Below are 15046 nucleotides of genomic sequence, written 5' to 3' on the forward strand. Positions count from 1 at the left end.
TCATAATAAAAATAATTATTATTTTGAGGCTGTAAAATACGAAACAATTTCTAAAAATTTTATTATTAAAAAAAATCAATTACATCAAACTTTAACAGCGAGGATAGGTTAAAAAACTTTATTTCTTCTCGCATGTTTTTTAATTGCTTCCATTTTTGAAAATTGTTGTATTCCTTTTCATAAGTTATTCGGGATTTAAATGGAAGTAGTTTGGATATGGCGTTTGTCGCCTCAGCCTGAATATCTGTTGGTAATTTACTTATTTCGTTTTGAGCCATTTTTGGCTCCAATTCAATCAGCAATCGACACGAAAGAGAATTAAAAAAATATTTACTCAAAACTGACAACTAAAGAGACAGCTTAATTTATTTGTCAAATTACATAGAAACCAACGCCAACCCAGCACAATATTTTTTCTAATCGTAATAAATTCCTTGAAATAATAATTTCTCAATATTTTTTAAAACCGAATTCGCTATGGAAAGAAAATATTGTTTTATACACGACGATAAAATTGCATTCTCGTATCCCGAAATTAATTCACTCGCGATTTCATCGCTCGTGAATTAATCTTTTCGATGGACGATAAAATACCATTTTACCGTCTTGTATAAAAAATAACTATTTTATATTGTCAATCGCGTCGCAAAAATTAATACTTTTATGACACGACGGTCGAAAAAAAATTATTATTACATACGAAAAATTATGAATTATACCCTGAACTCTATTTTTTGTGTCATATTTTTTCTCGCTGACAGAAACAAAACTAATACATAATTTAAATTTGAAACTGTCCCAACAGAATCGTCTGTATAGCGCAATGACACGGAAGCCTTTAGTTAAATTAAATACTAAATAGAGACAAATGTTATTTCTGCTTTGTAATTATATCAAAGGAAGAGCGAACTGGCGCGGTACGATTAATATTTGATGGAAAACTGTAAAAGTAGGTTAAACTGAAATTTGAGAGAAGACGTAATTGGTTTGGAAGTTTTATATTTTAGAAATGCCAAAAATAATAAAATTGACCAATTAATACGTAATTAACAGTACTGATTTATTCAAAATATATTTGGAATAGCTTTAGTACAAGAGCCACAAGTCGAACGAGTGTACAAAGAAGTTTTCGAATGAGTTTTTTACGCTATTTTTTCTACGACTACAAATTAGCAGCAGACTCACTTAGTTTTTGCCAGTTTTGTGAAATAATTTGCGATGTAATGATGACACTTTTCTGACGGCTGCGTTGCGTTTCAGCTAAACATTGGAGGTTAAAAATGTTAAAATTGGCACATGTCGTGTAAAAATGACACATGTCGTGCGCTAAATCCTTAGAACACAACAGTTTGCAAAACGCCAATTTCAGATCGAGTTTTCCGTGTGTCAAACTGCATTTTCTAGGCTAGTCGTAGAAAATAGTTATTTGTGTAACTATTGCAAAAAGGACATATTTGTTGCATGACGCATGAGTCTGCTGCAATCATGCTGAGTGCAACAAATATGCTTTTTGCACATGTTGCACACAACATTTTTTCTACGATCGGTTTGAAATCCTTATATAAATGTTTATTAAAGAGTTTTTACTGTAATTTACTGAATAATATTACCACTAACAAGGATACTTTTATTTTTTTAATAACTTTTTTTCGAGTTCGTTTTAATTTTAATATCGCAGTTTGAAAAATTCACTAAGGTATTATAACTGATGGGCAAACTTCATTTTTAGCAGTCTTTTGAATTTTATTTTCATTTCTGCCCGTGAAGGTCTCGGGTTCTTATTTTTCACTTAAAACTTTTTTCCGGAATGTTGCTGCAAGTTGTCCAGCACTGGTACTTGGTTTACATTTCAGGATTTGACAAATTTTTCCAAAAATTAACAATTTTATCTCTTTAGTTAAAGTCGTCATTAGTAATGTCAAGGTGTTTTTTGCATTGGTTTAAAAAATTGGACTTTTAGTACAGCAGATAGTGTAAAAAATAGCTAGGTATTCATTGCACGATCGTAGAAAAAAGTTATTTCTTGTAAACACAAATGCGTATATACAACGGAAAATAATAGCTATGATAAAATTGGTATTCCCGAATTGGGTATACCTAGTACTTTGTTGCTTGTTTCCATAGCAACTGTTAAAATTGCCTTATATCTATCAAAAATAGTAGATAAAATAATACTTTAACCGGAGGGGTAGATTAAATGATACTTTAAGGAAAAAAATTGTTAATTTTTCCAAAAATTAACAATTTATTTCCTCTTTAGTTAAAGTCGTCATTAATAATGTCAAGGTGTTTTTTACACTAGTTTAAAAAATTTGACTTTTAGTACAGCAGATAGTGTAAAAAATATCTAGGTATTCATTGCACGACCGTAGAAAAAAGTTATTTTTTAAACACAAATGGCGTTGATTCAACGGAAAATAATAGCTATGATAAAATTGGTATTCCCGAATTGGGTATACCTAGTACTTTGTTGCTTGTTTCCATAGCAACTGTTAAAATTGCCTTATATCTATCAAAAATAGTAGATAAAATAATACTTTAACCGGAGGGGTAGATTAAATGATACTTTAAGGAAAAAAATTGTTAATTTTTCCAAAAATTAACAATTTTTTTCCTCTTTAGTTAAAGTCGTCATTAATAATGTCAAGGTGTTTTTTACACTAGTTTAAAAAATTTGACTTTTAGTACAGCAGATAGTGTAAAAAATATCTAGGTATTCATTGCACGACCGTAGAAAAAAGTTATTTTTTGTAAACACAAATGGCGTTGATTCAACGGAAAATAATAGCTATGATAAAATTGGTATTCCCGAATTGGGTATACCTAGTACTTTGTTGCTTGTTTCCATAGCAACTGTTAAAATTGCCTTATATCTATCAAAAATAGTAGATAAAATAATACTTCAACCGGAGGGGTAGATTAAATGATACTTTAAGGAAAAAAATTGTTAATTTTTCCAAAAATTAACAATTTATTTCCTCTTTAGTTAAAGTCGTCATTAATAATGTCAAGGTGTTTTTACACTAGTTTAAAAATTTGACTTTTAGTACAGCAGATAGTGTAAAAATATCTAGGTATTCATTGCACGACCGTAGAAAAAGTTATTTTTGTAAACACAAATGGCGTTGATTCAACGGAAAATAATAGCTATGATAAAATTGGTATTCCCGAATTGGGTATACCTAGTACTTTGTTGCTTGTTTCCATAGCAACTGTTAAAATTGCCTTATATCTATCAAAAATAGTAGATAAAATAGTACTTTAACCGGAGGGGTAGATTAAATGATACTTTAACAGCGAGCATAGGTTAACTTAACTTTATTTCTTCTCGCACGTTTTTTAATTACTTCCATTTTTGAAAAAAATTGAATTCCTTTTCATAAGTTATTCGGGATTTAAATGGAAGTAGTTTGGATATGGCGTTTGTCGCCTCAGCCTGAATATCTGTTGGTAATTTACTTATTTCGTTTTGAGCCATTTCTGGCTCCAATTCAATCAGCAATCGACACGAAAGAGAATTAAAAAATATTGACTCAAAACTGACAACTAAAGAGACAGCTTTATTTATTTGTCAAATTATATAGAAACCAACGCCAACCCAGCACAATATTTTTTCTACTCCTAATAAATTCCATGAAATAATAATTTTTGAATATTTTTTAAAACGGAACTCGCTATGGAAAAAAAAACATTGTTTTATACACGACGATAAAATTGCATTATCGTCTCCCGAAATTAATTCACTCGCGATTTCATCAAATTGTATATGGGTTGTTAAGTGTACGATTACTTATTGGGGAACAGAATGGCAACACTGCCTACTCCCTGTCCTTGAGAACGCCGGCAATTTTTATTTAAATTCACTATTCGCTGTGTGACTGTAGTACTGAGAGTAAAGCGTTGTTTACTTGTTTTTTCGCTAAACATGGCGGTTTATACACCTCCCGAAAGAGTTCAGTTGATTAAGTGGTATTACGGTGGTAACTCAGCAATACAGTGTAGGAATCTTTATGCAGTAGTCTTTGAGGATAGGCCCATTCCGTGTGAGAAAACGATCCTAAACATTGTTTCGAGTTTCGAACAATGTTTTTGCCTCAACGACTGCAAAAAATGCCACCTTAAGCAAGAAGCGTCTGTTGAGATAGTTCAGGAAAAAGAACGGCGGGGCGAAATGGTTTGTGGTACTCTGGAATTGGATAGTACACGGTCCAGTAGAAGTGTTGGCAAGGAACTGGGTGTTTCTAACGTAACAGTTACAACAATTTGGAAAAAATGTGGCTACAAATGCTACAAATATTCTAAAACTCAGGAGTTATTTCCTGATGACGAGAGAATGGAATTTTGTGAAACTGTAATGGAAAAGGCTAATCAGGATGATAATTTTATGAAAAATATTCTCTTCACTGATGAGTCTTCCTTTCCATTGCAAGGAAAACACAATCCTTCTATTGTCCGCTATTGGTCTCAGAAAAACGAACACCGAAGTTTTGAATATCGCACCCAGTACCCTCAAAAACTCAATGTTTGGGAAGGTATTTTAGGTGACCATTTAATAGGCCCATGTTTTATTGATGGTACCCTGAATGCTGACAAATATCTTGAGCTACTTCAGAACCAAGTTTTCCCGCCGTTCAAAACTTTCCTGATCTTGACCTGGAAACAGTATGGTTTCAACAAGACGGTTGTCCCGCTCATAATGCGGTTAGAGTAAAAGAGTTTTTGTCGAATAATTTTCCTGTGTGACTCTTTGTGTGGGGTTATCTTAAGGTGCTATCATAAAGTGACTTCTTTTTGTGGGGTTATCTTAAGGAGACTATCTACAGCCACGAAGTCACGAGGCCGACAAATTTAGAGGAGTTAAGAGCAAAAATTGTTGAGACCCTCTAATGCCTTACAGCAGAAACTCTTTCGGAAGTGCGAAGCAGTTTTTATCATAGGTTAGGATTTTGTTTAGCGAAAGAAGGAGGGCTGTTTGTGCCGTTTTTGTAGAAATACATATTTTTTATTTATTTATTTATTGTTATTGAATTAATTCTTGATTTTTCTGTTTTTATTTATTGGATTTTATAGTTTATTTTTTTAGAATAACGCTTTTATTTTCATAATACATTACACGGCATAAAATTTTGGGATTATCGTGCTATGCGGGTTTTACTCTACGTATTTTTTCATAAATTTCAATAAGTGATTCAGGACTTTAAACAAATAAAATCGCCAAATGTAACAGATTTGTATTGACATCCTGAGCTACGTTATGAAGTTTTTGAGAAAATCCGCAGATGTAAAATTTGCTTGGGCAAATTATTTCAATAATTCACTATCGACGTTCGCGTAATATTTTTAAAAAATGTGACGCTCCTCACTCATCCAATTCCAAATGAGTACTGCCGACTAGTCCCATCACTTGTGTCTAGCCCTAGCAGGCAACTGTTAAGCCCGACCAATCACGTTAGAGTTTTTGACAAACACGAATTAATTAACACACTCCAAATAACCACGCTAACCAACCTGATTGGTCAAGCTTAATAGTTGACTGCTAGAACTAGACACTTCTGTCCCATCGATCGCGACGTCTCTCGAGCGGCCGAGGTTGCCATATTTCAACGATAAAGCTCTTGCCGCGAGTAATAAACAATTTAACAACCTGTATGTATATATGTACATAAAATGTATAAAGAATAACTATATTTGTTGCCTTGGATGATGCTGCAGCCCTGCAGGATAGCAATGATGATCAACAGACTCCAAAAGAAACGTTGATTTAGGAAAAATAATATTAAAGATTTATTTTAATCAGGGTTGTTGTTCAAAATAAAAATTCTTATGAATAAAAAAGTAGTAATATAAACGTTTCATATAAGAAAAAATGAAATAATATCTGGTATATTCTGAGGATCTCGAAAATACCTCGAGAGAACCGCATCAAAAGAAACTGCCAGAACTGAATAAAGACAATGAAAAAGGCGGCGTCTGATATATTCCGATGGATTAAGTTAACCGGAGGCCATTTTTAAATCTCGTACACGTGAATAATAATGGTGAGAACAATTCGGATTTGCCTAAAATATGACGGTTCGTCAACCAGGCATGTAAGTGCCTTTTTTGGGCTTTTTTATTTTTTATGCTCTTCTTTCTCTTGTGTTCTTCGGTTCTATTTATAACCCTTGAGGAAACGAGAACGATTTATTATATAGATTATTTTATTAAAAAGAGAAAAAACGTATCTTTTTGTTATACTCAGTAAAATAATAATTTATAAACATTTATATCTAAACTAGCGTGTACCCGCCACTTCGTTCGCATCGAATTAATCATTCGTAATGGTGATGATAAAGCAAAGCAAGAATTTCCATTAACATACAAACTGAATAAAATTTTCTCACATTTATGTCAGCATGAGAAAAAACAATATGGCAATATTATTATATAACTTGGTAATATTTGAGGGGTAGTTTCATCTCGTTGGAATTTGACTTTCTAAAAATTCGTTTGCCAAAAATAAGCTTTTTACGTTAAACAGTTTAAGCAGTATCGTGGTTAATCAATTACCCAACTTTTTGGAATGTATGACTTTTTAAAAAATTTCAAAATTTGTAAAAAAACAAAATCTTAAAATATTGTAAACAACAAAATAAAATATACATGTTTAAGAGTTTCTTCCGAAAAACTCAAAGGTTTTTAAATAAAAAATATTCTAATATTTGAGAGGTGATTTCAACCCCTTAGAATTCGAGTTTCGAAAAATCCCTTCTTATCAAACCTCTACACCCTAAAGTCAATCCGTTTTCCAAAAATCAGCTTTTTAAGTCAAGCGCTTTAAGCAGGATCGTGATTAGGACCGGATTTTTCGAAATACCCTGTATACCTTCTTAAAAAATCTTAAAATATGTAAAAAAACAAAATAAAATATACGTGTTTAAGCGTTTTTTTCGGAAACTTGACCGTTTTTTAAATAAAAAATATTGTAATATTTGAGGGGTGGTTTCACCCCCTTGCAACTGGAATTTCCAAAAATCCCTTCTTATCGAACCTCTACACCCTAGAATCAACCTGTATGCCAAAATTGAGCTTCTTACGTTGAGTGGTTTGAGCAAGATCGTGATTAATCAGTGAGTCAGTCACTTACGGATTTTATGCCGTGCTGGCAACTGTTAATTTGGGTCGGCATTTACATGTGTGGAAGTAAATCGCATAGGGATCTTATTAAGTCGGAGTGAGAGAAATGCCACCGACCGACGCGAAGCGCGACGGTGTGCTGTTGCGGCGTTGCCGATACACCTTTCCCTATCAAGTAAAGTAAAATCACGATCGCAAACCGCTTATTTTTAAAAGACTTTTTTTCAAGTGATAACTAGATAAAATCATTAGGTTTGTAATGTTTCTGAGCATCTGAAATGGAATTATAAGGATATTTCTACGAAGAAAATACAGCAGAAATATTAACAAAGTTCTTGAAAAAACACAATCTATTATTTCTAATAGATTTCGAGATATCGATTTTTGAATTCAGAGTTCTAATAGCGCGACCACTATCGAACACCCACTCATTTCCACTTATTTTTACCAAAAATGCAAGTGTTTTTAGCTTGCACTTAAAAAAATTCAAGCCATGGGGAAAATTACAACGACTCCTTAATAAATAAACAAATCAAGTATCACGAGACGTAATTAAATCGTGAAGCTGAACGCATGACGTACACCTTTCCCTAGAACTTTAAGTACTGACAGAGTTATTGATTGGGTCGACCGGTCAACTGCGACAAATCTGCTATATCCCCTTGTACGTCTCTTAGCGATGTGTACAGTTTCTCGGTTTATTTCATACGTTTGGCAACGTGTTTACTGTACTCTCTTTGTTCAGTACATTATAAACGCATTGTACTCTTCCTACATACGGAAATCTAAACCCAAGACTAACCTTTGCCAGCCCTTAGTATATTAGAATAGATAAATAAAAAAAAAGTTAATTACAAGTTGCGAAGTAGTAGGGTTGGCACCCAGAGTAGGACGACTTTATTTTATTTGCCTAATGTCGCGTGTATTCTTATATGGGACACAGTGTATATCCTACTTACCCTATTCCACGCTACAACTCTCTCTGTACCATCTCGTCTATCCAACCTTCGCTGGGCGCGATGACCTTCTCGGAGGCCGTACGCTCAAAAAAAGAACCCGAAGACGCCGGAATAGAAGAACAAGAAAAAGACGAAGAAGTTAAAAAAGAAGAAGTTGTAAAACTCGTACTGACCGCTACGGCAGTTAGTTAGATTCGTTAAACGTATTGTTTGTTTATCTACTCGAACACGTGCGCGACGACATCGGCAGGCAGCACCGGCCTGTTTGTTTTTCCAAAGGCGAGAGACGGGACCAAAAGAAATGGAAAGCAAACAGCGGGAATTTCGTAAATAAATAGCCGCGGGGCGCATTAACGGGTTTCGCCTAAGTGGAGTTTAAGGGTGTTTCTGATGGCGAGCTAATATTTGTCTTTGCTCGTTTGGTTGTTCTTTGCCTTTTCTGTTTTGTTTTTGGTCGAAGAGTTGTTGACGGATATTGCGACAATGTATTGGATCGGACGGAGAATAATTTTTGCTAAAGCAAACTAATCTTGTTTTCGTAAAACAAATTTAGAAAAAAAATATTGTGTGCACTATATGCGTATATTTGAAGTGACATACATACATACTGCATACTGCCATTACTCGCTGACGAGTATTTAACACGCATCAGAAGATGGTCACGCATGGCGTTTTCTTTCATGAACTTTTCTGTGACTGAAAAGCCCGATACGTGATGTTATCTGCCTACCGCACTCCGGACATTCAAAAATCTCATTGCTTTGTAAAGCCTCTTTACTTTTTGGTTGTTGCTGTTAACTGGGTTTACAATTCTTCTCCATTGAGTTCTATTCTGAGCTACTTCTTCCCACTCATTCTGCATGTTAATACTCTTTAAGTTTTCGTGGAAAATGTCATTGTATCTTTTGAGTTGTCCACCCGGCCTCCTCTTACCGTCTACAAGGTCACCGTAAAGCAGAGATTTTGATATGCGGTTTTCTTGCATTCTGCATACGTGACCAGCCCATCTTAAGCGGGATTTTGTATCAATAACTTCAATACTCTCGCAGTTAGCTTTTTCAAGGACCGATACGTTTGAAACATGATGGAACAATCGAATTTTTAAGAGTTGTCTAAGGTGTCTCTGTTGTAAATTGTTTAATGCCTTCATGTGTCGGCGGTATTGCACCCAGGTTTCGCTACCATATAACACGGTGGGGATTATAATTCCGCTATATATTGCAATAGCTCTTCACCGATTTTTATAGCATTGTTGTGATCTTCCGGGGAAGTGCAAATGATTTTGGTTTTGTCGATGTTTAGCTTAAGGCCCAAGGCCTCGTATGCCTATTTATAAGTGTCCAATATTTCTTGTAGTTGTTGTAATGTGTTTGCAACTAGAGCGCAGACATCAGCGTATTGAAGTTCTGTGATGAATTTTGTACGTGTTTTTGCCCTGAGTCTTTTTATGTTGAACAGACCCCCGTCGTATCTGTATCTAATGCCCAATCTTCTCTCCTGCAGTTTGTTGTCCACTATAATGGAGAGCGCTGCAATGAATATGTTGAATAGGAGAGGCGCTAAGACACATCCCTGCCTAACTCCTGTATTTGTTAGGAAGTGATCGCTCAATGATCCATGATGCGTCACTCTTGACTTGTTGTTGTTATGGAGGCTTTTACACACTGTAAGAAATTTGTTGGGTACTCCGAACTATTTCATAATTGCCCAAAGTGCATCCCTGTTGACAAACTCGAAGGCCTTTGTTAGGTCGATGAATGCAACATAAAGTTTAGACTGTTGCTCTTTTACTTTTTCCTGTAGTTGGCGGATGGAAAATATGGAATCGACGGTGCCACGGTTCGTGCGAAAACCCGTTTGCGATTCTTGGAGGATTTTTTCTATATATTGGTGCAGGCGGTTTGACATAATTTTTGCAAGAATTTTTCCTCCAATAGCCAATAATGAAATTTCCCGGTTAGGAAAGCAGAATAATTTGTACAAAAACAACTACACAATATTACTAAAATAATACGCATTGGAAACGTAACCAAGTAAATTCACCCAAATGGCAAATATTTTATTTCAACCGTTTCAAATCTTCTAATAAGAGCCCAATTCCTTCCATGCCACTAAATCAAATTCTCTTCAAAACAGCACATGTCCCTTATGTGCTTCGTCCTTTTAAATCCCGATATCTCAACTCGATCGACTTCTCCTACAACGTAAGAGAGACCTGTTAAAAACTACACTTTAACAACCTATTCTTCGGTTCACGGTGAAAAGTCCTGCCAAAGAGGCACGTAGCGTACACACAAAGAGCCATTAAACGCTTTTCTACAGTTGAAAATGGCGAGAAAAGAGAGCTACTAGGACAGGAGTGTTTCTTTCTATGATTTTCTGTGGTCGGAGTAAGCTGGAGTTATTGTAATGAGGGTTTTGGATTGTTTCCTATTGTATTACTGGATTTTCTTTATTAAATAAAATATTTATCGTTACATGAGAGTGTTTTTCTTTCCTTTTAGTGGATTTTATTAAAGCTCGTTAAAATATTCACTTAAAGATTTATGAAAAAAAGTCCAAAAATATTTTTATGTTCATGCAATAGACACGGAGAATCTATAGGTATAACTAAACACCATTTCTGACATTTTTATTTGACCTTCCATCTGACATACAGGGTGTTTCAAAACAGATGCGAAAAACTTCAGGGGGTGATTTCTTGTTCAAAATAAAGGGTAGTTTGCTTTATAAACGTTGGGTCAAAAGTCAACCATTAGGGAGATATCGCGGTACAAAGATGGCGGAAAAATATTGTTTTTATTTTTTATCTTGAAAACGAAAAGCGATAGACTAATAAAATTTTATCAGCATTACTGTTATGAAAACACACTTTCTGGTAATTCTCTCACTTTTTTAAAATTAATGGAAAGGGTTGAAATAAACTACCCTTATCATTCTTGTTAACGAAATTTAAAGAAAAATCTTTTACACATGCAAAAAAATTAATTTGGATGGTTTAGTTTGTTTAGAAACTTTTTATCTCTTGTGTTTTTTTGATAAAACTCACCGATTTGAAATTAAAAAATAAAATGTAAAGCATTACATGTCAGGACAAAAAACATTTTTAGATAAAGAAGCTAGTGGGCTGCTGTCCACAATAGTTTTATTTCGTAATAACCTTGTCTATAAGGGTAATAATATCGTTATATTTGCTTCTAAACGATAACTTCTTAAAAATTATTTATCAAGACAATTTTTAATTCTGTATTTTAATTCATGACAGTCCAAAATGATATCGTTAAAAAAATAATGATTAAACATTGCAACTCAAATAATTGAATTCTATTTTTAATTTCAAATCGGTGAGTTTTATCAAAACACAAGAGATAAAAAAGTTTCTAAACAAACTAAACTACCCAAATTAATTTTTTTGCATGTGTTTGAAAAGATTTTTCTTTAAATTTCGTTAACAAGAATGAGAGGGGTAGTTTATTTCAACCCCTTCCACTCATTTTTATAAAGTGAAAAAATTACCAGAAAGTGTGTTTTCATAACAGTAATGCTTCCATAAAATTTCATTAGTCTATCTCTTTTCGTTTTCAGGATAAAAAATAAAAACATTATTTTTCCGTCATCTTTGTACCGCGATATCTCCCTAATGGTTGACTTTTGACCCAACGTTTATGAAGCAAACTACCCTTTATTTTGAACAAGGAATCACCCCCTGAAGTTTTTCGCATTTGTTTTGAAACACCCTGTATATTTGAACAGAATTTGAATTTTTGACGATTTGTTTTGGTTTGGTTAAGCTTCTATCTAAGAAGAAAACATTCGACCAATGTGTACACTACCAGTCATGACCTATGCTTGCAAAACACCTCTGGACACTTAAAACGGACATCAGAAAAAAACAGCAGGTCGCACAACGCTCAATGGAACAAAATATGCTGGAAATAATCAAGAGAGACCGTAAAAGCATAGAGTATATTTGAAACACCCTATATATTTGAACAGAATTTAAATAAATAAATATGTGAGGGAGGCTATACCATAATTGGAAATGGTTGAATAAGCTGAAAATGATGATGATGATGATGAAGATTCTATCACTCGCATCTCGTTTTTTGACGAGTGGTAAATAAAAGCGAAAATGCCAGAAAAAATATACAATTAGTTAACTCTAAGTGAATTTCATAAATGATCGGTTTACTATACGTTATTCTTAGTCAATGACTAGTAAAAGGTTATTTCTTTATTTTCGTCGATTTTTGACCGAGATCTACCGATGCTACACAACCAATTTTACAGTTACAGTTGCAATAGTGTCACTATGAATTTAAGTTCTGACAAAAAAAAAAATCCTTCTAGCTTGACTACCAAACCAAACCAAACAGCTACTATTTGTAGAATAAAAATAAATAACATAACATAAGCGCAGTAAAGACAGACAAATCAAGAACATTTCAATTCAAATTGAAATGTGTCAAATGGAATGTCAAACAGGACTGTCAAGGATCCCCACTCTAGGTCCCCATCTTTGTCTACCATGTATGAATACATGGATAGAATTATACTAAAGAATATACCTAGCCAGAAAAAGAATGGACTCCGCCATACTGAAAAATGGTCCTACAGAAGTGGCGCCATCTATTGAGTAGGGCTTGTTTTAAATGGATCGAAGCGCGGGCTTTTTAAATGAGAGGATTTATTGACTTTTACTCTAAAATAATTAAATTTGATTATTAAATCTTATTTTTTACACAAATTCAACAATCCTAATAACAAGTATCGTTGGGATGTGTAAAAAATAAGATTTAACAGTATAATTTATACAATTATTAAATAAAATTAAAGCCAAACATGTGTAAATATTATTTATTATTTAAAGTTTTTAATTTATAAGTCAAATATTTAAACATTGTTGATTATAATAAAACAAGACCAACGTAATACGCCCAAAGTTTTGTAAATGGAGTAAATATAAATAGGTACTAAATGATGGCAAAAATAAAAGACTTACATTATGTTTTTAGAGCCACAAACAAAAGGAATTGTCTAATAAAAACACATATAACAAATTATAATTTGAAAAACTTTTTGATAATCATTTTTGATAATATTATGATTGGTGCTATGACAACGACAATATTTTTTGAGAATTTGACAATAGTATGGCAATGGCAGTTGGAAGCTATGGAAAATACAAAAAAATAATCTGATTGAGCGCCATCTGGCAATAACTAGTAGCAACTTCTTAAGCTAAAAATTAAATTGCACTACCACCTAGCGCCCGAGGCTGGAACTATTTTATTTGAAATTTCCGTGGAAACGGTGGAACCGCTTTTGCTATTTCACTTTTCGGCCCCTGGAATTATACTTCTTCCTTAATCTTTTTATTCAAAGGTTTGTATACTAGTCTTTTTAAACTTATATTTATTAAACTTTCTGATTCTACCGTATATGTTCGGAAGACAGGCAAAGTAAAATATATTCAGTAGTGGCATTCTCTACTTTATTGCACAATTTGGTCAAGTTAGTTTTTCTTTTCCAGAAAGGCAAAGTCCGTCTGTTAGTTGACAAAGACAGACTCGAGACTGAGCTTTTAAATGGTTTCCCTTAATCGAGAACAAGACCTTAACCAGACTTGCGGAATTCCTGATTATGTTGATTAAATACTTTACTCTAGCTTGCATTCTCTGACTTCGTAAACATCAAATGAAATAAAATCTATTTATTTCTTACCGAGTTGCTTAATAAAAAAAAAACTTACTGAAAGCTTATATCGTCTTGGTTATCCTAACAATAAATAGAGTCATTATATATCAACTCCCGTGGGACATTATTAACGGGAACTAAGATGTTCTCTAACTTTTATAAGTATGAACACCCATGAACTATAATAGATATGAATAATCATATAAAATGAAAATGGACGCTGATCTAAACTACTCTATTAATTTATTTACATCATTAATGTCACATATAATAAATTAGGAAAAAAAAGAGAAATAGAGAAAAGGATTATCATAGCGAAAAAAAAAATCGGATGTCTAAATGGAATCTTATGGAGCAAATCAATAACAAAGCAAAGAAAATTCAATATATATATATGAAACCATGACAAAGAGCAACCTCCTGTATGGAGCAGAAACATGGAGAATACTGAGAGATACAAGAAGAGGATAGAGGCCGTAGAAATTGATGCCATTCGAAGATCAATGGGGATTTCAAGACAACCACGAATAAGAAATAATATCATAAAACAACAAATGGGATATAGAACGTACAATAACACAGGATTTAGAGAAAAGCAGCTGATCTGGTACGGACATATAGAGCGAATGAACAATACTAGATGGTCCAAGAAAATAATCAATTGGCAACCAAATGGCAGAAGAAAACAGAGAAGGCCGAAACTGGAATGGCAAAAAAGCGTTCACAAAGCGAAGAGTGAAAGAAACCTGTCAACAGAGGATTGTACGAATAGAACAGGCTGAAAACTGGATATCGGACGACGTAGAAAAACGTTCTTAACCGACTAATATATATATACAGGGTGACAAAGTTCCTACCAGCAACGGTAATACAAATATACCGAACAATTAAACGTTTAAAAGAAAGTATTACTAAAAAACACAGTACTGTGTTCTGAAAAAAATATAAACTAATTGACATTGAAAATGTAATATCTATGGAGAATGTATACTTTAATGTTCACCATAATATGACAACATGTTGGCCTACCACTAAGTAGTTAGCGATTAGAATTTAAACTCGAAACGTTTTATAAATACTGATATATTTTACCTTACTATTAATAATGTGTTGATGCTCCTTGGTTTCCTACACACTCGTCAAGTCGTAGGGGCATCGACTGTTTACAGTTGTCACAGTTTAAGGAATTATACTTAAGGAAGTATAATTACTTAAACTGTACTTGGGTATGGTATCGCAGGCCACCTGGACTTCTTTGCTTGGAGCCTCCAGTA

At 33.6% G+C, this 15046-nt stretch overlaps 1 protein-coding gene across 1 annotated transcript; it reads left to right on the forward strand.

The window, feature by feature from the left end:
• Window positions 1–14209: 14209 nt before the first annotated feature.
• On the forward strand, window positions 14210–14554 carry LOC115880267. The gene has a single exon (XM_030897452.1). It carries the CDS (start codon window positions 14210–14212, stop codon window positions 14552–14554), a length of 345 nt encoding a protein of 114 aa, XP_030753312.1.
• Window positions 14555–15046: the final 492 nt, after the last annotated feature.

The sequence above is a fragment of the Sitophilus oryzae genome, unplaced genomic scaffold, assembly GCF_002938485.1.
Source record: "Sitophilus oryzae breed Bouriz unplaced genomic scaffold, Soryzae_2.0 scaffold_1081_pilon_pilon, whole genome shotgun sequence".
Lineage (NCBI taxonomy): Eukaryota > Metazoa > Arthropoda > Insecta > Coleoptera > Curculionidae > Sitophilus > Sitophilus oryzae.